General features: G+C 39.6%; 1 protein-coding gene across 1 annotated transcript in view; it reads right to left on the bottom strand.

Moving 5' to 3' along the window:
- LOC108423399 (AT-rich interactive domain-containing protein 1B-like) overlaps positions 1 to 27,294 on the bottom strand; it is a 275,160-nt gene that overhangs the window by 61,108 nt on the left and 186,758 nt on the right. Inside the window, exon 5 of the mRNA XM_037542128.1 lies at positions 14,456 to 14,699. Coding sequence (XP_037398025.1) covers positions 14,456 to 14,699 — 244 coding nt within the window. The remainder of the gene's footprint in view (positions 1 to 14,455; positions 14,700 to 27,294) is intronic.

Consider the following 27,294-nt stretch of genomic DNA (forward strand, 5'->3'; position numbering starts at 1 on the left):
ATCTCACACACACACACACACACACACGTTTGTTTTCGTACAATGTTAGGGTATGTGTGAAAGTCCTCTATGTGCTATATGTGGATCGTTCCACCAAACTGGTCAAAGTCAGAGTTCAAAACCCATTTCAGAGGTTTAGCTGACTACTGTCCTTTTACTTGGAGTGAGTCTATATCTTAATGATGTTTATTCAATCTTCCACTTTATCACTATAAAACATCACCACACTACTGAAAGCTTACCAAATGTTCCAGTAGTGACTGTTTCAGGAGTGACAATTGTAGCTAATTATGAGCAGAACCCAAGAATGCTAGCCAGTACAGGTACAATGCCCAAATTTGAAGAGATGCATGTGAAGAAAATCATCATATTTTTCATTAAAGTGCCAAAAAGGCTACTGAACTGCAGAAAATGTTTCAGTAGTGACAATTTTTAACATTACAGACTGCGAACTGCTCACCATGTGGCCATGAGTGACAGCGATGCAGTCTCACTTCCTGCTCTAAAATGCAGGGGTGTGGCTAAAATAAGGCTACACCTATGGACTAAAACTCTTTTTAAAACCACAGTGAAAAGATAAAAAAAATGTATTTAAGTGTAAATTAAGATGTTTTGGGACAAAGAAAGTACCCTATGAGTGATGATTTTGCATAGATATAGTTTATTACACTCTTAATTAATGCTTTGGGTTTAAATAGATCATAACATAATGCTTGTAAATATTTAAGGTCTGAATACTTAATTGTTGTTTTAAACTGTTTTCTTCAACCGTGGGGCTGCATTTTAAACTAATTTGGTAGAAAGGTCCATAAAGCCTATGTATGTACTATTATGTAATAATAATAATAATAATAATAATAATAATATGTCCCATATGTATCATATAAATGCAATGGTGAAGTGTTTTGACTATTAGTGCCAGGCCTTAAAATAAGGGAAAAAAAATCATAGTACTTTTGTTTTACAGACTAAAAACATGACAAAACAAAATGTGATTGGTTGACTCTTCTGTCAGTTTTTTTTTATTATGCTGGTGGTCAACCAGACACATTGAGACTTCAGTTCAGCTCCTGAAGCCCTAACTAATGGAAGAGTGTGGGGAATGGGGGGAGTCATGGGCTAGAGGTTAGGGAAACAGGCCCTGTGACCGGAAGGTCTCCGGTTTGATCCCCAGAGCAGACAGTACATGACTGAGGTGTCCTTGAGCAAGACACCTAACCCCCAACTGCTCCCCGGGCGCTGCGGATAGGGCTGTGCACTGCCCCAGGCAAATGTGCTCACTGCCCCCTAGTGTGTATGTGGTGCTTCACTTCACAGATGGGTTAAATGCGGAAGTGAAATTTCCCCATTGTGGGACTAATAAAGGTCACTTAATCTTTATCTTTAAGAACTAAGTCAGAACTATGAAGGCTCACCTGGTTGTAGTATATACCTAGATACCACAGAGGGAAGATATCCTGATTGGACAATTTTCCATGGAGTGTTTCAAGTCTTACTCCTTTTGGTTCCAACCCACATTTAATAGAAGATTACAACAGAAAGTATAAATATAACAGGCCTTTTTAGTTTCAAGTTACCGTTACTGAGCAGAGCTGAACTCTGCTAAAGCCTGAGTAGACTGATAAATCAATGTGATGATCTCAGCATTGCTGAGCTCTTTTGAGGGATGATTACACTAATAATGTCCTCTGAAGTGGACATGTTTGTGAGTCAAAGGTTAAGCGTCCCTTGATTTAAATGATAACATATCCAAAGAAGAATTACATGAAGAAAACTACCAACTGACAATGGGGAGGAACTGCGTGAATTGAGTGAATTGAGGGATGAGCTGTGTGTGTGTGTGTGTGTGTGTGTGTGTGTGTGTGTGTGTGTTTGTGTGTGTGTGTGTGTAAATATATGTATATATAAGTATCTATATGTAACAATATCATATAGTAATGATTATATAATAAAAGTTATTAAGCCAAGTCCTAAAACTAAATACTGTAAATGTTGTTTATAATACAAATTGTTATAAAATGCATATTGAGCTCTGTGTTCTTCTGTTTATACTCTGGTCTTTCATTGAAAATGTACAAAACCAAATGTGCACATGCACTTACAGAGTGGTGCAGTTGCCTTCCTTCCGAAAACAGCAATAGCCATTGCGTCATTTTCTTTTATTTATTTATTTATTTATTTTGTCTGTATCTGTTTAGGCAAAATCTCTTTGTCAGATCCTGACTGCATGCTTCGGATGGGTGTTAGGGGTTCACATATCCAAATGTGAACATCTCTCCAGGACATTGAAGCGATGCGGCCAGCAAAGAGGCCCCAGTGCTCCTCCATGGCCTCAGCAAACACTTCTCATTCTGAGCCCACTCACTGAGCTGTGCCAGCTTCAGCTCATATTACCATAATACCCTCCGCTCACTAAATCCAGCTGATAACAACGCTAACCCAACCTGCTCGCTCTGTGCCAAGGGCCAGCAGTCTGACAGAGGTAAAAACACTCGCAGACCCACTGGGCTTGCTGCCGCACTTGCTCGCCCCGCTCCCTCACACACTGACCTTTCTGCGCTCCAAAGCCCTGGAAGCACTTCAAGCAAGAGCAGATAAACAGCTTACTCTGAAAGCAGCCCTCATAAGTATGCCCAAATCACATCTTTAAAGAAAAATAAGGAAGATGGACAGACAGACAGAGGGAGGGGAGAGTGTGGGGGGGGTGGTTGGTGGGCCACAGTCACGTTAAATGGACCTCGATGGACCTTGGAGAGGAGTAATAAAAATGGAGAGAGACAGGCGTTTCTGGTTTTCAATGGCAGCTCAAGTGCACAGATGTCATTAGGGGCTGTGCTGCAGTCTGTGTCAATTAGAGGCTGTTCTAAAGTGAGTGCTTCCACTTCAACCACAATGGACACGCTGCTGTAGACACAAGCGTATCAAACGCACATCATTCTAAATTCAAATTCAAGAATGAATGCAGGTACAGAAATACAAAAAAACTATGGTTAGGTTTTGGTTCTCTTAAACCAGAAGGCAAAATAGTCAGCTTAAGGCTGAGAAGCTAAACACAGGCACGGCTAACGCAGCTACTGATGTAACTTAAAATCTACTTAAAATCAGGTCTAGGCGATATTTTAATTAGTGATAACATTTTCATGTAATTATGGAGAATTATCTTTAGCCTTTATGCCTTTATGACATTAACTGATTTAAGGAAAATGCTTTTATCCCCTACTTTTACCCCCCTTGCTCACTAGCAGCTTAACCTGACATTTTACATACAGTGAGCCAATGCAAACAGTTATGGGGGAAAATATATTCTGTAGAAGGAAGTTAATGCAAGAAAAAAAATGATTCTGAGACACATTTTGTAAAATTATTTCGATAGATTTGATAGTTGTTACTGCAAACATCGGCATTCAGAAGCTCCTGCTGGCAACTTATATGCTAATAGCGCCCTCTTGTGGAAAAACGTCATACTGCCATACATACTCAAATGAGTTCCAAAGCTACGTCCGCTTGCTTTACATATCGTCGCCGTCCAAAGAAAAACAAGTAGCTAAAAAATTTTAACTTTACAGGAGAAAGCAAAAACACTCAAAGTCAATGAAAAGATATTTTATTCTAAGTGATTTTGGAGAATTTCTATTGGTCCATTCACCATTAAATTGTTATACAATATAAAGGACAACAGGTTTGTAAAAATGGTGTAGAAAAATTTAAATCTACAAAAATGGACACATAGGGTTTTCTTTGGACAATGACAAAACTGGAAAAAATAGGCGTTCCAGTTTATTTATTTATTTGTTTATTTACTTATTTATTTATTTACAGCAGATACACTTTAGAGTTCGGTTATCGATGCCTATAGGAAATCATCAAGTATTATATTTTCAGGATTGCACAACTCATCAAAAATATCAGGCCACTGTGCAGAAAATGCTTAGAACTTTCATCAGTGTTTCATACTCTAGGAAAGCTCTCTATTAATCCATTGTTTTAACAGTAAAAGGGAATAGAATATTACTTGTAAACCTTATTTATAGTTATTTTTCAAGCTGTTTAAAATTAAATCAATGCTCTCTAGTTCTCTTTCTGTTACTTTCTCAACAGGGCGATTACCTCTGAAGCACCGACGATGTCCGATTACATCACCATTTAAACACAGGTCTACAGAAACGGGAATTTATCATCCAAATCTAGCCAGTTATGACAAGACTAGCAAAATAAACCTACGTTTAATGCAGTGCTGCTGTCACAGAGCACACGCCAAGATACTTGTACTATCCTGAATATGATGGGGCCTTCAATAAATCCTTGCTGTAATAACAAAACATTGTATCTCAGAAAGGGTAACTTAGGAGAAGGACACAACGTTTTCAACATCAATCAACTTTAACAAGAATTTGTACTTTTGGACCAGTTCTATTGGTCCATTCATCACAAAATGTAAAGGGCAGCTGTAGATAAATACAAACCAAGGATTTCTCCTGAATTTGCTCTACTTTTACATAATTCTTTCCTTTCTCCACACTTTCTCTGTTGTGATGCTCTAAAGCTGAGTGGTTACAAAAACTGCACTTAACATTTTTTTTGGCCAAGAGGAATCAGTGGATTCAACTGACTAGTGGTCAGTTTTAAGAGAAAGTGACAGCATGGAGAACAGGTCAATGAGCATCGGACAGAAGGTCAATGACAAAGCCCATTTAGCATCACTTAAGCTCAAGGCCGTGGAATCTCTTTGGGTCACTTAAGAAATGGATTAGAGCTGTTCTCTTTGTGTTCAGCACTCACGGTACACTGTAGATACAGTTGAAGATGATAAAATGAAGCAGTTTCTCTGTGGATCAACAGTGTGAAAGTCTCACAAGTGAAAGAATGTCCACATGTTATCGTCATGGTGAGAAATTAAGTCACTACAAGCTTTTCTGAGCATTCCACGGGTCAACAGTGATTCTAGCACATTAACCAACTGTGTGTTTCACAAAAAGAGAAGCCTATTTAAAACTGCACAGCGACAGGCAGCTGACTGGGTGTTCGTCTATTTTATACAACAGTTAGTTCCAGCCACGCAAGCTCACTTGAGAGGCGTCCTAATTGTGCTGATATTTCGCCATAACATCACAGGTTTTGCACAAACGTTGTATCACTCTGTTAAGACACCGTTGCTAAGCAACGAGTTTGACAGCTATAGGAGATGCTCGAGCCATTTGAACGTCTTTTATTCTTACTTTGTGCACAAACAGAAAATGGATACTTTGAAGATCACATCTGGCCTACAACTGATTTGATCAGACTCTGAAACTACAGAAGATGAAACTACACTAAATTCCCAAACTGTCGTCACCACGGGGGCAGCTATTCAGCCAGCAGCTGTGACAGAAAAGAACCTGGAATCAGCCAGAAATGAACCCATTACCAATCGCCAAACGTGTCGTCTGATCTTCAGAGTCTGACCAAATCAGACTGAGCCATAAAACTGATGCAGTAAAAAACAAAAAAGCTGCTCAGTGTTGATGACAGTTTGGGAATTTAGTGTAAGGAGCTGGGAAACAAACTTCCAGCTCTGCAGCGAGTGGGTGGAGCTTTATACTCTGACTTAGCAACGTGCTGCTTGTTAAGGAACTCGAATTTGGTAGAAGGATCTGTGAACATTAAAACATATTAAACGCCACGTTCACGGCCCAGTTTATTCATTTCTTACTTTATTTATTTAACTGTTGTATAAAAGCAGTAGAACACTCGAGGTCGTGTTTTATTGAGTATAACATCATCTGTGATGTTATTTCACGACAATACCCTCCCTCTCGTGTTCTACTGCTTAATTCTGTCACTGTACTAACTCTAATTTTTACCAATTGTTTGATTTTCGTCATGTTTCTAGTTAAAGGGGAATTCCACCAAATTTTGTTTACAATTTCTTCATAATTCAGACACAAAATGTAAACAAAGACCTTCAGAGTGGTTTGATGTGAAATGGTTTATTGTAGAGATGTTTCCTGAGATTTCTTCACAGTGGCAGTGATAGAAACCAAAGGTCACCGTGACTACAACACAAATATAGACATTTTATTTACTATCCAAACCCCCCCAGTGAGCCTACATGTCTTCTGAGTTTTTATATGTGATGTTTATTTCACATAATCACCTTCTGTGAGGGAGTTTTGAAAAATTGGCAGAATTCCCCTTTATTTAGCTTCCTTTTGCATTAGTTTAAATGAAGAAACATTATTAACCACCGTATCACTGTAAAAGTAAAACCTTTTTTGGTGTAAGAGTTTGTTAGACACCCTCAGTCTTTGAAAATATGATATCTAAACAAATAACCCTGAATCCTATGAAGGTTACACATATAAGCACTGCATCATAGCCACACTGATTTCAGAATTATTTCTTTATTTATGTTACAAGATTACAATGATAAAGACTAAATGATCTTCACATTATGTTGTGGCTGATGTAATAAAACCTTGAATCTCAGAAATGAAACTTTTCAGAAGAAGGAAAAAAGGCTGTCTGATGACAAGCGCTTGGCTGTCACATTACCAAGGCTAGTTTCTCAACAATGTCAACTTAGTACGAACAGCAAATATTAGCTGGCTAAATACGTCAGTGATGGATCACACCGCCTTACTGCCGTCAGTCCTACCACCTCCATATCAGAGCACATCAGAGTATTCAGACACCAGCTAGGAGACGACTGGATTTCTCCATAGTAATTTGAGGGGTGAACCGCAATATATGTAACACCAGACAAACAGACTCCTCCTTTTAGGTACCTTTAAACTGAAAGTGGTGCTTTTGTGCCGTGTTTGATTTACAGTATCATCAATTTTCCGTGTTGTACGAGTGACGGAATGCTGCTTCAAGTTAGCCAGCTGCTAAAAACAGCTAGCCTGGAAAGATAGCATTCTCCCGCTTTCCAATACCTCATAGCTTCCTCAGTTTACTTACGTTTAAATCAGGGCTGCAAGTCACATGAACCCACTTCTTTCTTTCACTTTTGTTGCTTGGGAATGCAGTAATACTTAAAAATCTGAGAGTTATAAACAGCACTGTAGTTATGAGAGGCAGACGTGATTTAATGCTGCTAAAGCTTGTTAGGATGTACGGAAAGAGTTCGGAAGTGCGCCCTCTCCTGGCAACAGCCGAGTAGTGTTGCTTTCCTTGCAGTAGAAAATGTCTCCAAGGCTTTCACTAGAATGCAGAAGTGTGAGGGCGGTGTATTATATAAAAAATGTATTTAACATTTCTTATAGTTCTGTCGAGGAGAGTTATATCGCTACGCTTATCATTATCGTTTTTCGCCCAGCCCTAACTATTGTTATCATATGTTCATCAGTATAATGTCGATTTTGCATTTGAGGCCTAAAGATCAAGCTGGACATTGTGCGTGTGAGATGTTAATACGTAAACCACGTATGACATGGTCTGAAAAACTCCCACCTAATCTGACTCAATGCTTTAGTAGCCAATGTTCCAGTAATGCTACATCTTTCAATTTAACAAAACAAAACAAAACAAAAAAACAGAGCCCTGTTTGCAACTGTTTAACTAGCAATATCCTCACTAACAGGAACACTGATCTCACCAGAAGGAAACACCATCTTGTGGATTAAGAGAGAAATGCACCTTGAAATTCGTCTTAATTGAAACACTAATATCTGCACCTTAGTGTATTGATACTTAAACCCCCAAAATTTTCCCACCTCACATGTCAAGAATTATTCCAAGTAATTCTGGATCAGTTGTCAGTTTCAAACTGGAGTTACATTTTCATATAACAACAAACATATATACCGATAGAGTACAATTATGGAAAACCTCCCAAATCCTTCGTGTAGAAAGCATAGAACTCTGAATCTTACTGGATCCCATTTAGGAGGGAAAGGGTTTGTCAAGCTTCAATGCTTCCATCTAGAGTCTTAACTTACACCAAAAACCACCAACAAGAAGCCATTAAGCCTCTTTCTCAATAGTACAGACTGAGAGGCGCTCGTGAATGGCACAGCGGCGTTTCCCTCACGCACCGATCGCTGAGCAGGTTTAGGGTGACGGATGGATTCCTGTGCTAGCATGCACCCCTGTCAGCACTGCACCTGTATCACCATGCCGCTAACACAGCTCACGTCTCCAAAGCCAGAAAATGCACAGGGCCTCTCAATTGCTTTAGAGACATTTTGGGCTGAGAAATGTAATTTCTGCCTGACTGTCACAAATCTAGCACGACAGGAAAAATCAATTTGCCCAGCGCTTCGCGGCTTGAGGAAAATCCGAATGCCAGGCAAGCCTGGATAATGTTCCGGCATATTGTATTTGCTTCACTGAGACTGAAAAATGGCCAAGCCCTTCATATCCGCAGCCCACAATAGAGGACGAGGACGAGCAGTTAGGTTTCCCTCCTAATATCTCTGCTTCTCTCCTGGAAACAAAAATAGAATTAGAGGGTCTCATATCAGCGTCACTGCGGACCAAAATCAGACATTTGTCTGGCAGCTGACTGAAATGAAAGGTCAAAGGTCAACAGAGGGGACCTGCTAGCGCAGTTTGAAAGTAGTGATACTGATTTGCTATGAGAAGTAAGGAATGACAGGTATTCCTGAGCGCTTGCTGCTGCCCTGTGGAAGCCCCAGAGGCCTTGGCGGTGCTGACAGGTCCTGTATGGGGGCAGTAAGGTGTGGCGGTCGTCACAGTCGGCCGCCTGGAGCTGAGATACAGGCCAGGCTGGAGGCTAAAGTGAGAAGTTCCACCTGGATCACTCTTATTCACAGAGTTTTACTGTACTCAGCCCTAACACCCAGCTCTAGCAGCTCCACCTATACAACAAAGTTCTGCAGTATTTGGCTGACCAGAGTTGTATGTAAAACCATTTATCTGGTCAGGAAGAGTTTCTTTGCTTGAATCGTTTATTTACATGAAATTTCCTGATACCACAGTTTTTCCATTCTGATGTCGAAACAGATACTAAAACCTTAAATGCTCCGTTTTCCTTCTTTCAAACTAAGCTTCCATGAAAAAAATGGAGTGAGATTAGATTTTTTGGTTTGAGGACAGTGCGAGTGGGCATTTGACCCACCACTTGACTTCAGTACACTTACACAAGACAGAGCCCTCCACTATCACTGAACTGGACAATTCACTGACCATTTTGCCCACAGGCACGAATAGACAGACGGTCAACCAGTCAGAACCTGTCATCACATCTGTTTCAGCTTGCTGGTGGGACATTTCCCAAACAAAGAATATTTCATCATGAAAGGAGCTCTAACCTGTGAAAAATGTTTTAGCACTTCTTCATAGTTTGCTACCACTTTTTGTTAAATTTGCTAAATGTTTCAATACGTTTCAGAATATTTCTTACTGTAATACACAAACTAAAGCATTTGATCACAGTTTATGTTACTACAGTGTGGGGACAGACCTAAAACTCGGCAAATATCTGAAAAATAGTCTGAGCACTTGGCTTAAACAAAAAACACAAAATTGCCTTTATTTCAGGTTCTTCCAACTACTGCACATGCACATGTTCTCAACGCATGGATCTTTTTATTGAATCATGAGAAACTTTCCCCATAAACAGATTTCATCACATGTTTAATCAGTGTGTCTCCTAAACCTTTATAAGAACTTTCAACACTGCAAAACACATGAACCAAGAATCAAGGTGTGGTGTTACCCTTGCTCAAAACGCTTGAAAAGAACTCTACTACCCTACAGGAAGAGATATATAAATAGCAATAAATAAATAAATAAATAAACCGATATATACTGTCCAGTGCAAATGTGTGCAAAATGAACTACTTGAAATAAAAGAACCACAATTCTAGTTTAATACTTAACAAACAGATCAGGTTTGTTCATGAGACATAAGTCTTCAAAAATAACAAAACTTCTGACTTGGTGTTATAACACCCTTAGGGGCAGCAGGGAGTAATGTTTGTTTATTTGAGCTTGAGCTATGGGGAGTTGAGAGCTTCTAACTGATAGCTAATCAGCCAACCTGGCCACATGAGAATCCCCAGTTAAGCTAATTTATATGTTATTAAGTTCTATGTGTAAAAGAGTTGCGCACTGGTGGTGGCCTTACACAGCCTTATATTACATTCTATATATAACATGCAAAAGACACTTACTATGCAGATAAACAGTTTCAAACATTTTCTTGGCTGGACTAAGGCTTCTGCGCAGCACTGTAACTATGAGGATACAGTGTTGGTGCACTACTCAAGTCACAGCTTTGCATTTTAGACTGCCAGACATCCACACGACACCTAACTGCAAATTCTCATGTCTATAAATACGACAGTACATGTAATTATGAACTGTTTACCATACTGAATATATGATAATCTAATGCATTTTTATGGCTCATCAATCATAACTACATCCCTCAAAACAACATGTGCCATATGCTCCTCTCAGGTCCACGTAAAGACATATTTTGGCTGAAAATATATTTCCAGCAGTGTGATTAATCCTGACTGCTCTATATTTTCTCTTGCCATGCTGCATCTGTACTGCACTGAGGGGTTTGAGTGCGGCGTGACGGCTGCCGCTCACGTCAGAAGCCGGTGCCTGCTTTTCATTAGCGTCAATCACACGCCGCACACGCCGCACACGCCGCGTCTGCCATTCACACACAGCCTTCAGGAGCTCACTCATGCATTGGTCCCGCCTCGTCAGCGTGATTGACAGCTCAGCAGTGGTCAAGCCTCCATCAGGGAGGCTGCGGGAGCAGACGCCGGGGCCAGACGATCCACATCTGCATCTCATATTTAAGTGTCATCCTCTCACGTCCGACGCTTGACGGAAATTCATTAAGTTTGCAATTTCAGGACTCGCTCGGTTATTCCTCTGAGGCCGAAGATGCAGACAAGTTTTCCACAAATCTGCTGTTTTTAAATAATCACGTATCTTTTTTAACTGAAGAGCAGCATATGGCCATCAGCAGCAGCCAGCGGCAATTCCTCCAGGATTCTCCTTAGGAACACGTGAATGAACAAACCTTAAAAAACACAAGTGGCACCAGCAGCGCAACCGCACAATCGATTCCTGCACTGTTCCTGCACTGTTCCGGGTTCAGAAGCTGAGACGAGGGCAGACAGAAATGCAGCAGATTTAATTGAAGCCATAAAGAAAAAGCTCAATCTAAATAGGAATGTATGATTAACCCTTTAAACTCTAAATCATGAGGTATGTGGGCCCCCTTTTCAAATTCTCATTGTCATACTGTCACAGACCACCCTACAGTTTATTTCATTCCCAGTCAAAATGGCCATAAAGAAAGTGAGTTTTCATTTTCTGGAAATTTTTGAGGAGATCAGATGTTAGGTAACCCAGGTGCGTAAGTAATGTGAAATTACATGAAAAAACAGGAGTTGAAGACCTGATTAAGGCCTGGTAGACCACCAAAACCACCCCTAGATAAACAGCACTTAAAGCTTTCATCTTTGAGAAAGAGGAGAAAATCAAGCTGCTTCAGATCTGAAAACATCCACACGTGATTCTGTCCATCCTTCCACTGTGAGACGACAACACATGCAACCAACATCTAAGGCCGGATTCACACATACTGCATCTGCGTTGCGTGAGATTTTCATCCCTGGTCAGCGCTTTCACACGGTCTTTGTGTGCCCCAGATGCCGAACCAAAGCCGTGCGGTATTTAAAGAATCTGCGCATCACACATACACTAAAATAAGCAAAATCTGTGGAGAAAATCTGTGAACGTTAAATAGAAAACCATATACAAACTTTAAAATGCTATATTTTTCATTTATTTAATTTAATTCATGACAAAATACTAGTTAAACATTCCATGCTGCAGACAGATTTTCCCGGTTGGTCTACCAGACTTGAAACTTTTCCCTGATTACCGGTACAAGTCAGAATGCTGCCTAGGATAAAGAAATATATCATGTACATTTATAAATGATATTTTTACTGCGAAGAGGCTCTGATATGACTATGTATCTGTCTGGAAAGAGGAATGTCTGTATAAGTTTCTCGCTGCTCTGCTCCACAACACAAATGCTGTATGTACGAAAGGCCTTGAGCTGTAGCACTCAGCTGCCACGGTGCTCACGTTCAAAGAAACCGTGTGTGTGAACAAGGCCTAAGACTGAACTTTGGAGGTGTGGAAAAACATCCCTGCAGATTTCTGAGCAGACCTGAAAGCAAGTCTACTGGAAAGAATGGAAGCTGTAATAAAGGTAAAACATAGAAACACTCAATACTACATAAAAGACATTATATTCACTTGTTGAAGCTCCTGTGTCATTTTTGGTTAAATATATGTTGTTGGTTTTTTTCTTCTTGAAAAAAACTTGAATAACTTCTAGCACTTGAGAAAAATTAAATAAATAGAAGGACAGTCTCTGACTTTTGCACAGTAATAAATATACGTGGGTCTCCACTCCAACTCCAAAATCTACAGTGGTGCTTGAATGTGTGTGAACCCTTTAGAATTTTCTATATTTCTGCAGAAATTTGATCTAAAACCTCATCACATTTTCACAGAGTAGAAAGAGAAATTAAAACAAATTAAACAAATGACACACAAATTTTAGACTCATTTATTTAATGAGTTTTAGATCAAATCTATGCCTAAATATAGAAAATTCTAAAGGGTTCACAAACTTTCAAGCACCACTGTACATCAATAACTTATTAGTTTCATAGTTCCTGAATAATGTAGACTAGTTATTGAATAATAAATGTTAATAATGGCGTTATAAGCCTACAGATTACATGGTTAAACCCAATGTAAGGCTCCTTTCTTTACCAATTCCAGACCTTGTCATAAATCACTGTAGATCTGCTCAAAATGGTAAGTCAGAGCAGATCATATGTGACACGCCTCAAAATGCAAAGGTAGTAATAAGCAGCGAAGGAGGTAATAAACACCACAAAACCCGAATCAGAAAGGACTGATGATGCAGGCTCAGGCATTTGTTCACAATCAACAACAATGTCAGATGAAAATAATGGAATCAAAAGGGTGATTACTTGTTTAAACAAACCCTCTCAGTGGTAATTGAACTAAGCATATGGAGCTTGATTGTGCATTTATCTTCTCATTTATCTCATTTATACTTAGCTCCTTAACCTTTACCAGGCTTGAGTTATTAGCGTCATTTTTAATATGCATTCGATTCACACCACATAATTATTTATATGTTCAGATGTGCACGTTGGCCCATTTTCATTTGTTTTGATGTCAAGAAATGACAAGAATGTAAAGGATGTGTGCGCAAGGCTGTATGCATAACTATAATTTTCATCAAATTCAAATCATAATAAAAGATCTCCTCTTCTCTAGACAAATGTGGTAAGCCTGAAAGCTGAGACTTTGCATGTTTGACAGAATCTGTCTGCTTGTTTTAGTGGGATGCGTGAGAGAAATGATTAAACAAAATGGAATATGAGACATTTCAAGATGTCTATACCACACTGTAAAACGTGGAACAGTGCAGATGTTGATTATGCGGTTTGTGCTGATGAATAAATATTGCTTTTGTTCATCTAAAGCAGGGTTTCACAAAGCGGGCGCACAGGGAGCATCAGCCAGTCCAGATTTTTGCTGTATCCCTATGTATTATGAGTTGGGTGCAAGCAAAAATGTGGATCCTCTGGGGAGCCTCAAGGACCGGTTTGAGACCGACTGATATAAAGTATAACTTTTCTTTGTTTCAACTAATGTATTTATTTGCTCTAAATGCAACCAGTTCAGCTACCTGTTACCACTTTACGTCATTTTTGGTTGAACTGTACAAATAACAAGTACACTGTGCACTGGGCACCTCGGAGAGTTAAAAAAATGTAACACTTTAGTTGAAGGGCGTCTTCATAACACATTCATAACACGTTCACAACACATTCCTAACAGCTTCATCGACAAACACTTCACTACGTGTTTGAGTGTTTACATCAATTCATAAAGCGTACAAATATTACATGATATTAACACGAACCATTACGTCATTTTACTGAGAGACGTTTTTTCAAAATAAAAGTCCTATCCTATTTTCAGTGAAATGCCTCATTTCCAGACCAAATAAAAATGACCGCACTTTGCCCATTTGATCATTAAGTGGTTTGACATCTTTTTCATTACTTGTTTCTTCTTGAACATTTGCGTTTTGCACTTTGTTATTCTTTATCCTTTTAAATCTTAAAAAGCAAGTAATCTTTAAAGTCTTCTTCATAATGGCATAACAGTCCATATGAATATCATGTAAAACACGTAAACTTTATAAATGCTGATTTAAACATTCATGAACATGTTGTGAAGTGTTTATGTAAGGTGTTATGAATGTGCAATGCAATAATAAAGTAAACTGTTGCCAAAAAAAAAAAAAAAAAAAAAAAGCTCGCTCAGAAACTGTTGCACTGCATCCAACAAACAAACAGTCAGCAAACATAAAAACATAAAAGAATCTGATTCACTCCAGGAGGTGGTGGTGCTGTACCTGGGCCACTGGCGGGGGATATTGGTCCGGAGCGGGATTGACCAGACCCTGCAGGTGAGGCGGCGGGCGAAGGCGAGGGTCCGCTGCGCATGCTGGAGAGGCGGGGCGAGGTATGGGGGGAAAACGGAGACTGAGCCTGGTTACTCTGCTCTCCTTGACTGCTGCTGGAGCCAGAGGCGCTGACTGCTGAACTGAGGGCAGCCTCCGTTCCTGTAGGCAGGTCATCGATGGATCCGGACAGGTCCTGAGATAAAAAAGAAATAAATACATATAAAGCTCAGTAGGAAAAATGCTTTAGAATACGGGATTTTACCCACCCACTGTAGTAAGAGATCTGCCAGTACAGTATGTGCCAAATCAGGGACCAGATATTTAGTTCATTTTCAGTCAAAATAGCCGTTCAGTACAGGCTGTTTATTTTTTCAAGAGATATCTCTGAGGAGATTAGATGTAAGATAATCCACTTGCATAAAGAAGGGGAAAAATTTGTGAAAAAACAGGATTTTCCAAAACTGCGAGACATGGTAGACAGTAAAACGGTCCCCATCAGATAAACAACCATTAAATCTTTCATCTTTAACAGAGAGGAGAAAATCAAGCTGCTTCAGATCTGAAAACATCCACAGGTGTTCCTGTCCATCCTTCCACTGTGAGACGACTCTTGCAACCACCTTCTAAGACTGAATTTTGGAGGCAGTTTTTTTGGACTCTTGGAAAAAATAGAAGCTGCAGCAAAGGCAAACTGTGGATACACTAAAGACACACTAACAATCTTATTTTTAATTGTTGAGGCTTCTGTTAAACATTTATTTCCTTCTTTTTGTCCTGGAGCTGAAAAAGCTCAAATTTTAAGGCCGTTTTAACTGAACGTTAAAAAAAAAAGTTTTCTCTGACTTTTGCACAGCACTGTATGCCACTAAAATAAGTTTCATCAAACAATTATCACTGCTTACACACTTGAGACATTTGTAGCTATTAGACATTATGACAATTATAGAGGCCATTAAGGCAAACTTTGAGATGACAGCTAAAAATGGAGTGAGAATGAGTTTCTGTTCACTACCCTGAGTATATTTCTCTGGGTCAGGGTCTGGGTCTGGGTGGGTCTTTCTCAGCATCGATATCCACCTTTTTTCAATGCTGTACGGGTCTGGGCGCGGCTCAGCCGCGCTGCTTGCTAGTGGCAGAACACGTTAGGTAATGTTTGTCAAAGCGGGCAATTACACAAAGAGGTGTTAGCAGAAGCAAGAACCAAGCCAGTCCAAATATTCAACGAGTTGGGTCGTTTTCCAACGTGGCCCAAATCCAATTTGTTTGCCGCTCTGCTGCAAATTGCTCTGTGCATTGAGTCTCCAAATAGCTGTCAACTACTCCCAGTTGGCATCTTGTATCACTTAATTCGCTCCTGAAGCATGTAATTGTCATAATAAGAAAAATATTGAGGTGATAATAGCCACTTACTTTGAAATACCCGGAACCCCATATAATAACTCGCACATTTCTCACAGTATTTTAGGGGACCAGTCATTTTTGGACCAGACACCCTGTGTGTTACCAATGGCCCCCCATTTACTGCTGTCAGGAAAAGCTGTCACTCAGGAGCGATGCGATGCATCGGGGAATGTCTCGCAGCGAGCCGTGCGCAGGCACACGCACACAGCTAAAAGCATTTCAATAAGCGAGGGAAATGCTACACTGTAATTTTGAGAGGAGTGAGATTTGCTTCACACAAAAGCACCACCGACAGGCGCTCGGAGCGCACTCAGATGTGAATTAATGAGGAATGCTGGGAGAGAGCATGGAGGGCCATTGCTCTGGTCAAACAGTCTAGACAGGGAGGAGTCGGTGCATTCAGCTGCTTTTCGGTCCAATTGCTGAGACGCTGGCCACCCACAAACGCATGGACTGCATGCAGACACTGACAGCGTTCAACATCATCTGCAACCTCCGCCTGTCATACGAACTAGATGTAAATACAGCAATACACAAATTACTGTAATACAGTAAGGAAGAGCAGGATACAGACACTAAATACATTCAGCACCATCTGAGTAGGTGTGCTCAGCCTGTAATATGAACTAGATATAAGTACACGTACAGCAATACACAAAACACTGCAATAAAGTAGTGTAATGACTGGAAAAGCATTACATACACATGACAACATTCAACATCATCTAAGTGTTTGTCTTCAGCCTGTCAACTGAACTAGACACAAAAACAGAGATCTATAAAAGACCGTAATACAGTAGGGTCCTATTTGGCAGAGCAGGTTATAGACACTACAACATTAAACATCCTCAAGTGGATAAACTCAGCAAAGATATGAGTATAACAATACAATACCATATGCCAAACACTTCAATACAGTAATGTGTTTACAGTAAGATTATTGTAAAAAGTATTATAAATAAGTTTATCAGGCTCTGATTCTTAATGTAAGAGAGACCAGGAGGAAAATGATAGCTTAAAATTTATCAAAAGCAATTCACTGAGAAGGTACATTTTGTACATACATGCATATACACACATATTGCATGTACATATATATATATATATATATCGCTGTTGTATGTCCATTTTTGTCGTTTTTCAGTTTTTGACAATCTTTGAAAACAACTGTTGTTCTTTACATTGTGTGTAAATTCCATGGTGAATGGACAAAAACAAATGGTCTAAAATGACTTGGAAATACGTCTGGTTCCATTGACATACATTAAAAGTAAAGTATGTTTTTTCCTTCTCCTGTAAAGTTACCAATTTGGAGATATGAGGTTTTGTTCTGACAACAGTGAGACAACACTGTTGACAAAAATATCTTTTATATTTCCTGAAATATCAATGTTACGGTATCAGATTAGGGGTGGGCAATATGATGACATTAACGTTACTGTGATAAATTACACTATGCTATGTCAGAATATGCTTTTCTAAGAATATCATTAGAACACAGACCAACCAGATATAAATATCGCTGCTGCCAGCATTCTGCTCTCGCTTTTTAGTTTTTGACATAATTTGATAACGCATTTCATAGTGTGTGTACATTGTGTGTAATTTACATAGTGAGTGGACCAAAAGAAACGGCTCAAAATGAACTGGAAATTTTTTTTGGCTCCATTGACTTACATTAAAGGTAAAGTAGGTTTTTTACCTTTTCCTGTAAAGTTTTTAGGTTTTCTTCCCACAACAGTGATATACATCGTCTAGCTCTATATGATGACATTTACGTTTGCACTAAAGGGCCAACATCTTGCGTTGGATCAAAAATAGTCATAATTTATTTATTCATGTTACATGTTCATTTTCCAACTTTACCAATGTTTCTATATATGGACCGGAAAGTGAACTATACATTATGAGACTTTGACAAGTTTTCCCATGATATGGACCCTTTAATAAAGTAACTGGGCTGCTACTCTGTGCTAAAAGTCTGCACTAAAGCTGATGCACTTTGTATCGAGGTGTGTCACAAGCATGATACACTTTGTTCGGATGGTTTATTTAGTCTGCTTTCAATCAAAAGGAATTTTACACAGTATTGTTAACCAGACACAATAGAAGCATGAAGCAAAAACTTGGCAATAGGCCTCCTATTTTACAGGTATTGTATCGTGGATGTTGCTCACTATCTATTAATTATACTTCTAAAAATAAAATGCACTGTCAAGGTGTGTGAACATCATGGCATGCAGTGTATACAATATATCATCAATAAACAAAACTCTAACACAGTATCGTGCTGTTTGGCAGCACATGATCCCTTCAATTCACATCTATAGTTCTGCTCAGATTAGCAGGTGAGGTGGTGAGTGTGCTGGTCAGAACTGACGGGGCTGCCCATGGGCAGTATGTGTGTGTGTGTGTGTGTGTGAGAGAGTATGAGAGTCAGCATACTGCCACTTCACCAGCAGGGGGATTTCTCACTCCAGCCGACAGAGGTAGAAGGTCATGAATAAACACAGTGGGCTGGTGCTGTCCACTCTCATTAGTGCTGATCTCCAGGGGCCCAGTGCCCTGCACCCCTCACCCACTGCAGCACACGTCCCACCCGGCCGGGAGTCTGGCTGAGTCAGCCGGGCCAGTATGCTTCCCGCTGAGGGGTGTGGGGACAGAGGGCCACTTTGGGAAGGCTGAGCTGGCCAGGCTGTCACTTTTCTGTCCTTGTCTAATTCGATAGCTTTGACTTAAGAGGATGTAGCACTGGAGTCTTGGTGGGAGACTGAACAAATAACAGAGATGGGCGAAGCTAAGGGCAGTAGAAGGGACTGAATCGGCTCCACAGGAATCAAATTGACTCATTTTCTAATCCCAAACTGCCAAGGCTAAGAACTGAACTCTGCTTCATAGTGAGACAGTGAGACATTAAACCCCTTTAACACCTTAAATGGCCAGGGCTCACCAGCAGGCCCCAAGTTTTATTACGTACTGCTGTAACCTAAGAATAGCTCAGCTAGTTTGCATTGAAGCCCTAGTAGATACTGAATAATAGGCCTTATTATGTAATAAGCCTGGGATTTTAAGGGGTTAAACACTAGTCTCATATATTTTTAGTAATATAATTCATTATGACTATGTATTGTTCATTAACTGATAAACATATGTAAAGTTAAGGGAGTGAAGAACTGAAGAGAGGGACTTGATTTTAACTCAACTAGTTGGCTAATCAGTAATCATTTCCTTGGACAACAGTCAAATAATTGCACTTATTTGTTTGTTTGGTTGTTCATTTACTCACTTGGAACTGAACTGTGGTTAACACCGTAGATATTTCCGTAAACAGGGTTTGGCTGATGCAGCTATTAAGTTTCTATGTAAGCTTAAGCATCATCATATTTTACTGAGCGTACCGTTCACATGCCTTAGTTCTGCAAAGCAATGTGTACTAAAGAGCAAAACGAGAGCAACAAGGGACAAAAGGATGTCAAACATCCTCCATGCAGACGCACTTTGTATCTTTCTGAAGGTGGAACGTAAGCTTAAACAGCAATTCCATCAACTTTGCAAAACTGGTTAATCATTCAATGGAACCAGACATCTGAAGCATTTAATGGCTCTAAATGCTACATCCCACTAAGTTATAACACAAAATGCTTGCAAATGTGTTGTTTAATACTTGAGACACCAAATGATTGAGGAATTATGTAAAATCAGTGGAATTCAATTTTATAGCTACACTATGTAAGCTGTGGGGATTTGGTTACCTCTCTGGTGGAAATGCATAATTGCAAGCAATATGCAGAAATAATTAAGTTTAAGTGACTTTTTAATCCCACAAATGGGGAAATTTCACATCCGCATTTAACCCATCCGTGAAGTGAAACACCACATACACACTAGTGAGCACACACACACTAGGGGGCAGTGAGCACACTTGCCTGGAGCGGTGGGCAGCCCTATCCACGGCGCCCAGTGAGCAATTGGGGGTTAGGTGCCTTGCTCAAGGACACCTCAGTCATGGATTGTTGGCACTGGGGATCAAACCGGTAATCTTCCATTCACAGGGCCAGTTCCCTAACCTCCAGCCCACGACTGCCCCCAATGCTGTGTAATGTCAGGTGTGCTTCGGACTCTTTCCCCTAGCGGATGAAACTGGTCAATGTGAACTTGCTGTAAGGGTTTTCAAAAGAAATGTCAAAATGTGGTGAAGGACGTGTCGTCCGGGGATGTAAGCGAAATATCTATTACTGTCATCTTGTGTTTGAGGCCTAAATGTAACATGTAAAAGGGTATAACATCATCCAAAAATCTCCAGTGAAATCTCTAAATTGTTATTTCATGCTGTACAGAGTGACTCACACCATATTTTAGTGTGTGTTTTTCTTTCCTAGGTAATACTTTAAAGCATTTGTACAAAAATGATATATAGTGTTGCTTTAAATAAGAAATGGAAAAACTAGTGATGCACAGATATACTAACACTGGAGTGATGGTGCCAGTTACTATTTTTTCATGAACTACCTAGCATCTACCATGATTAATATTGTCCATAGGGTTACAAATGCACTAAAATGAATAAAATGCAGACATCTTAGTAAAGTAGACCAGCATGATCACAACATTCTGCCTCTATAAGAAATACGTTATCAAATACCAGTTTGAAATGATGGTGAAATCTAAACATCTGTCCAATGCTGAGAACGTTGTTTGGATGTTAGTATCTTCACATAATGTAAAGGTTCTGTGGGCATTTAAGGGATATTCTGTTTGGAGCTTCTTTATACTTTAAATGGGTTCTTCAAACTCACACATCTCATTTACAAAGGTGGCTCTTCAAAGAACCAGCTACTGAAGGCTCTTTAGGTCATTCTATTACAATAAAAAACCCTGTTTGGCACAGTTATTAATAAGAGGCATATGAAAATGACATTTTATTGATTTTCTAAGTGAGAATATGCTAACACAACCTCCACATAATTCATTTTTTGCACATTTACTGCTTGTTTGTTGAAGTTTTTTTTTGGGGGGGGGCTAAGCAATTAAATGATTAAATAAATGAAATGTGGTCTGTGCAAAGGTTATGGCACATTATATGCTTTATGTTATTTTTCTCTACATGTCAAACCACCACAATTAGCAAAAAACCTTTGTTCTGTGTACAAGAAGTGGTAACTTCTGTTCACTTAGAAAATCCACAAAACATTTTGCATGTGACTCTACAGTAAAACCAAAGCTTCTGTTTAAGGTGCAGGCTAATTTTACATCCTAGCGTCCAGGAGCTTCTGATACTACGCTATTTATATATTAACTGTCTTTATCATCAGGCCTTGTTTGATCTAAAGAGAAACCCTCAGTCAGGGACAGCCCTCTGTGCTTCATCAGCAAAACTGCTCATGGGACCAAACAGAATCAGAGCAAGGGACTCACTGGCTTTTATTCTTGTGCCAAGCAAATAATACAATGGCAACTCTAATTAAAGCTAATTCAAGTCTGTAGATCACCCATGTGGGAGTGGACGAGCCCAGGGCTATATAGACAGCTGGGCTGTTTCCCTCTGCAGTGTGCTAAGATGCTCTTCATTCCAATCTATGCAGTCAGAAATCCAAATAGAATGCCATTCTGAAAGGCAGACCGCAGGAAGACTCAAGCTAATGGAACCATTACACACAGAGCTGGAGAGTGAAGCTTCATCCATACCATCATTTCCCCCTTTGAAAAAACATGCACTGAAAAAAGGTCTTAACTCAGATCTCCCCCTTGGTTCTACATGAATGAAATGTTACATCAACACAATTTTGGCAATAATTTAGTTAATATATTTTATATTATGGGTGTATATTATGGCTCTGTATGTTTCAAACAGATGCTAATCTACATTCTTATAAACATATCTGCTTATTTCATTTCCCAAATTGTGCTGTCTTAAGTTAAAAATTCTCCTCTGGATGTGTTATCATGACATTTTAACTGAATGACTTGAACATAGCATTGGACAAAAATTCTAGATAACATGTAAAATAGAGGATGTGTTAACTTATTTTCACTTCAACAAAACATGCAATGTGGCCAGAAGTGTTTAAACTGTTAAACATGCATATTGCTGTATTCCTAATATTTCTTAAATGGTAACTTTGCAGGAGAAGGAAAAAACCTACTTTACTTATAATGTAAGTCAATGGATCTTTTAAATACTGGTTGAAAAGTTAGACTTTTAGTTCTTCTATCTTTATTTTTTATTTATTTTTGTTATAGATGGTCCTCTTTCATTCTTATTCGTCTCACGTTCGTGACAAAAGGACCAATAGAATCATTCTACCATCACCTGCAATCAAATCTTGTTACATTAACTTCCATTCAAAGTTAAGAATGTTTTTTCCTTCTTGTGTGAAGTTCCCATGTTGAAGAAGCCAGATTTTGTCCTGATAGCAAAACGTAACTGTTCTTATTTAGCACAGCACTAATTTTATGCTATTTTACTCATCTTAAAGGGGAATTCCACCTATTTTTTGCAGAAATTCTGTAAAAGTACATGGATAAGATGTAAAGAAAGTCATAGTCGTTTGGCATGAAACACTTCATTCTAGGGAAACTTACGGAGTCAGAATTGCTCACAGTAGTGGTGATGGGAGCCAGATGTCTGAAGAGTTTAATGCCTATAAAAGCTCCCTCAGAGAAAGTTACATGAAGTGGTTGTATAAAGCTGCCTGACATAAAGCCATTAATGGTAAAGAGATACTGCACATGCGGGATGTTGAAAAGCAAACTTGTACCCAAACAATGTTTTTTTTCCAGATTAATCACTAGTTCACCATTAATAACATCACATATAAAAACTCAGTCTCACATAAGAAAGACACATGTGGGTTTACTGATGGCTCTGGATTGTAATAAAATGCCTATATCTGTGTTGTAAACACTACAACCTCTGGTTCCTATCAGCACCACTGTGAAGAAAACCTGAGATGTATGTTATTCTACAATGAACTTGTTGTAAAATGAACTGTTTCACATCAAAGCACTCTGAATGACATTGTTTACATCTCAACCACTAGATTATGTAGAGCCCCTTATGTATTCCCCTTTAGTTGTTTGTCAGGCGTTACAGCACTTTACACAGTTTGTCAAAAAAAAAAAATACATATCAGTAGATATTTGATTTTTATAGGAAACCTGAAGCTCTTTAAATTATACAAATATCTAACTGTTTGTTAGAAGCCCAGGAGAAGCTGAATATTCAAACCAGGAAACCCAAAAATCAGCCATCAAATTCTGTAAAAGCACCTGCTTCTGGCATCCTGGCATGTCTTGCACACAGACAGTGTGGAGGACTCTTCAGTCTCAGAGTGGCTCTCTCCTGCTCCTCAGCACTCACCCACTGAGTCACTCTGAGTGGAGAGTCCGGCTCTCTAACAAATCTCCACAACTGGCCTTACGCCATGCTGCCCATCCACAGGGGTCAGCAACGTCTAATGCTGTTGGCCTAAATCTCCTTCTCTCCTTCCTTCTCCACTTCACACAGATTTCTAAAAAAATCTCAGAGACTCTTAAAAACAGGTGCGAGTGAAATGGTGCCACAGAAGAATCACTTCTGGTTAGCAAAAGAATATTTCAATGGAGGGTTCTTTAAAGAGCCAGTCCTAAAGGCCCATATTCTACATTTTTCTTGCATTTTATTTTTTTCAGAGATTTGTGTGGTTTAATTCATTTTACATGACCGCTTTCCAATCTCTCGTTATCTCTTAGTATTAAACAGGCATGTTACTGCGCCTTTAAGATGGAAATATGTAAATGAGCTCAATTCTGATTGACTACCCTGTATTGTACCTCTTTCAAAAAGCAGCCTGGGCTGAATCACTCCTTATAACTTCAGCGTGAGTGGGCGGAGCTAAACTGCTGAATACAGGCTGAATAGGTTGTTATATGTAAATAGGCAATTGTTCATGACATCATAAAAACGACAGATTTAAAATGGGCTGTTTCTGTAGAAAAATTTCCATAAATTTACTGCACACTGTCAGAAATAAAGGTTCTGTGTTCATCAAGGAACAATGTAAATGTTCTCTCAAAGGTACAACAGTGGTTTTCAGGCCCAACTGTGAACCTTAAATAGGTTTTTCCAGTTGAAAAGTACATAAAAGTTTGTACCTATATTTGTACCTATATAATTCTAGTAATGTAATTATAGTACAATCAGATTTTCTAAATAAAGGTACTGAGATGCACCCTTGAGGATCCCACTCCAGTGACAAGAGGGGCACTGCCCCGGTGACAGTTTCATAACTTTCTTTCTGAGAGCGTAGAATCTCAAACTCTATATTAAAAAATCAGCATCAGGCCAAAACATGTTTTTAAGAAAAAGGCCCTGTAAAGAAGATATTATCATAACTAAGATCTAAAACTCCCACAAAGCTATTTATTATTTAGAACTATTTCTTTCAGAGACGGTTCGGTCCCACTTTATATTAATTGTCTCTAATAACTGTGTAGTTACATGTTAACAACATATGCCACGCCAATGTAATTCCTAATGATTTAGTCAGTGTGACAGATGGATTACAGAAGAACTCCTTATGTAATTACATAAATGTATCATCTTCGGTTTCACCTCATGTAATGACACAAGTGTATCTTAATAGTTGTAACAGCCTATTCCATCTCACATAATCACACACGGGTAATAACAAATGTAGTTATGTTTGTAATCAGACTGAAACAGCAGGTGTTTTCAGAAGTCTTGCAAGCTTTCCTAGCATTCATCTAGTGCTTACGTTGCCAGTGCTGTGACATTTTAATAAGTTTGAGCTTTATGTAAGGTGGCAGGGTGTCCCATTATCCCCAAAGCAATGTCCATTATTATACAGTACTTATATAATAACTACACAAAAACCGTCCACTTCTATATCTTTAATACTGCACTACAGTAAAGTTCCAGTCTAGTTATTACATAAGTACAGTGTAATTACAGAATTACTCAATGTAATGTAATGTCATCAGTAGTTGCTGCATATGTTATTCATGTGTAACTACACAGGTATTAGAGACACAAAATAAAGTGGGACTGAAGGCTCTTTTACAACAAGTAGGCTGTAAGCTTGTCAAGATCCTCCATCCATGTCGTCCCACATACAAGAGGCACTTGCTGAGAAAGAAAAACTCCCTGTTCTCTCTCAGGTCCTCCTGGCAGTGGCTCTTTTCCACTGTCCCAGGCTCACAAACACTCGAAGATGATTCAGTGACCAAAGCCAGCCGATGTCCCTCTTGGCCTGCCCTTTATTGTGGAGTACTGTCCTCCACAGTCAGCTGAAGTAGACCAACCTCTTCTTCTGAAGGACAATAGAAGGAGACTTCACAAGTACATCAGTTAACATGACAAGCAGCCAGCTGGGATGCAGTGTTCTTTCCTTCCTCTATCCAACAAGAACATGCCGCTCAACTTTCTGAACTGTTTCTCCTGCTGCAGGAAGAGTGTGCCGCAGTGTTACTGACAGGTCAGCAAAATCGCGCCCCTTAAAATGACCGCAAGACAGTGCTTCTCTGAAACGTTCCTGAGTAAATATCTTCACAAGATGGTACCTGACAACAAACACAACTATTACATCTATTACTGCACCTCAGTGACATTTGCTTTGAAGACACTTCCAGAGCAAGGTCATCTAAAGCCATATTTGGGACCAAATTTCTGGATTTGCTGCTCTGCTCGAACATAAGTAGAGGTGAAAAATGGCTAAAACTACTCAACTTACTTTGGAAGAAAAACAATGTTGCCCCGACAAAGATAATAAAACAAGCTACGATCCTTATACAGCTTCCCCTGAACTCCTGGTCCCACTTAAACTGGTGCAAAGCTACCAAATTTGTGTCTTCTTGACATATTTATCTCATACACAACCCGTCTCCCTATTCTGGAGTGTCTCAAAGCATTTTCATGTCAGGGTGGGTAAAGCATCCCAAAGTGCTGAATAAAGTGAAGAAAAACTGTCATCATAGGGCCACATGTAAGGCCACATCAGCTAATTAACACAGATGTGATCAATGCTGACCTTTAGATGACTTCTGCTAAAGTTAACAGCCGAGAGATCGTCCCACTAACAGACCTGCAAACAGCCGCTATAACTTTACTTCTCTGCTTCTGGAGACTTAAATGAGGTTTGAATGGAGAAACATACACGGTACATGTAAGACTGAATGTCGTGGGTCAGAAAACTACGTTGTGTTTAGACAGACGTGATTTTGGAAGTTAGTGCAGAGCTCCAGCTCCAGTCCTGCAAGCCCTGCACTGCATAAATGTGGCTTCCCTGGTTAAAATACCTGATATTATTAGCTAATTAATCCCTTCTAGAGCTGAACGAGGTGTGAACAGCAGAGAAAAACACTAAAGTATACAGTGCAGGGGCTCCAAGCCCGGACTAAAGGTCTGTGTCATCTCTGAGTGGGTTCTGTTTCTGCCTGTTCATCCAGGTGGGTGCAGCAGTCCGCCGCCCGAGTTCCTGATCCCGTAGCCACATCCCGCGGCAAGCCTATTCCCGTGCCCGCATCCCATGGCATACCCACGCCTCCGGACCAGCTGGCCGTCGCCGCGCCTCTGGACCCACCACCTGTCCGGACTCCAGGGGCTCCTCCGCACTCCAGGGGCTCCAAGCCCAGACTAAAGGTCTGTGCCATCTCATCATTCTTGGTTTCTGTCATGTCTTACAGATGAAACATTCACAAAGCACAGCAAATTAAAGGCATTGAGCTGCGCGGTCCTCAAAATGGAGGTGACTATACAGTGTGATGTCACGTGAAACGCAAGACTATAGAATAATTGTTTTAAAAACCATAAATTCCTTACAACTCTGACAAACTGCAGCAGCACAGATCCTAACAAAACCAACACAGAGAGATCAGATCCCTGCCGTTTAGAAAGAACTGCACTGGCTGCCTGTGTCATTAGTACTGCTACTAGTTTTAAGGCACTGAATGATCTTAAAGCACCGTGTACAGAGTGTCTATGTTCCAACCTGTGATGTTAGATCTGCAGATACTGACCTTCTGCAAAAAACCTCCCAAAATGTGGAGACACTCTTTCAGCTATTCTGCTTCTCAACTGTGGAGCTCAGCTCACCTTTAACTGACCGGTCAAGCTCAGTGCTCACTTTTAAGAAACATTTGAAAACATATCTTTTTAACTTAGCTTTCAATTAAAATTCCACATCTCTTTGATATTTATCTTTCTAATTTGATCTGTATCACTGTCATATGATTTTAAATTAATAGTTTCATCTATTACTGCTCTATCACCTGTCTGTAAAGCACAAGGAAAAGTGCTTATCTGTCTGTCTGTCTATCTCTCCCTCCCTCTCTCTTTCCTCCCCTCTATCTATCTATCTATCTATCTATCTATCTATCTATCTATCTAT

The sequence above is a fragment of the Pygocentrus nattereri genome, chromosome 10 (genome assembly GCF_015220715.1).
Source record: "Pygocentrus nattereri isolate fPygNat1 chromosome 10, fPygNat1.pri, whole genome shotgun sequence".
In the NCBI taxonomy this organism is placed as follows: Eukaryota; Metazoa; Chordata; class Actinopteri; order Characiformes; family Serrasalmidae; genus Pygocentrus; species Pygocentrus nattereri.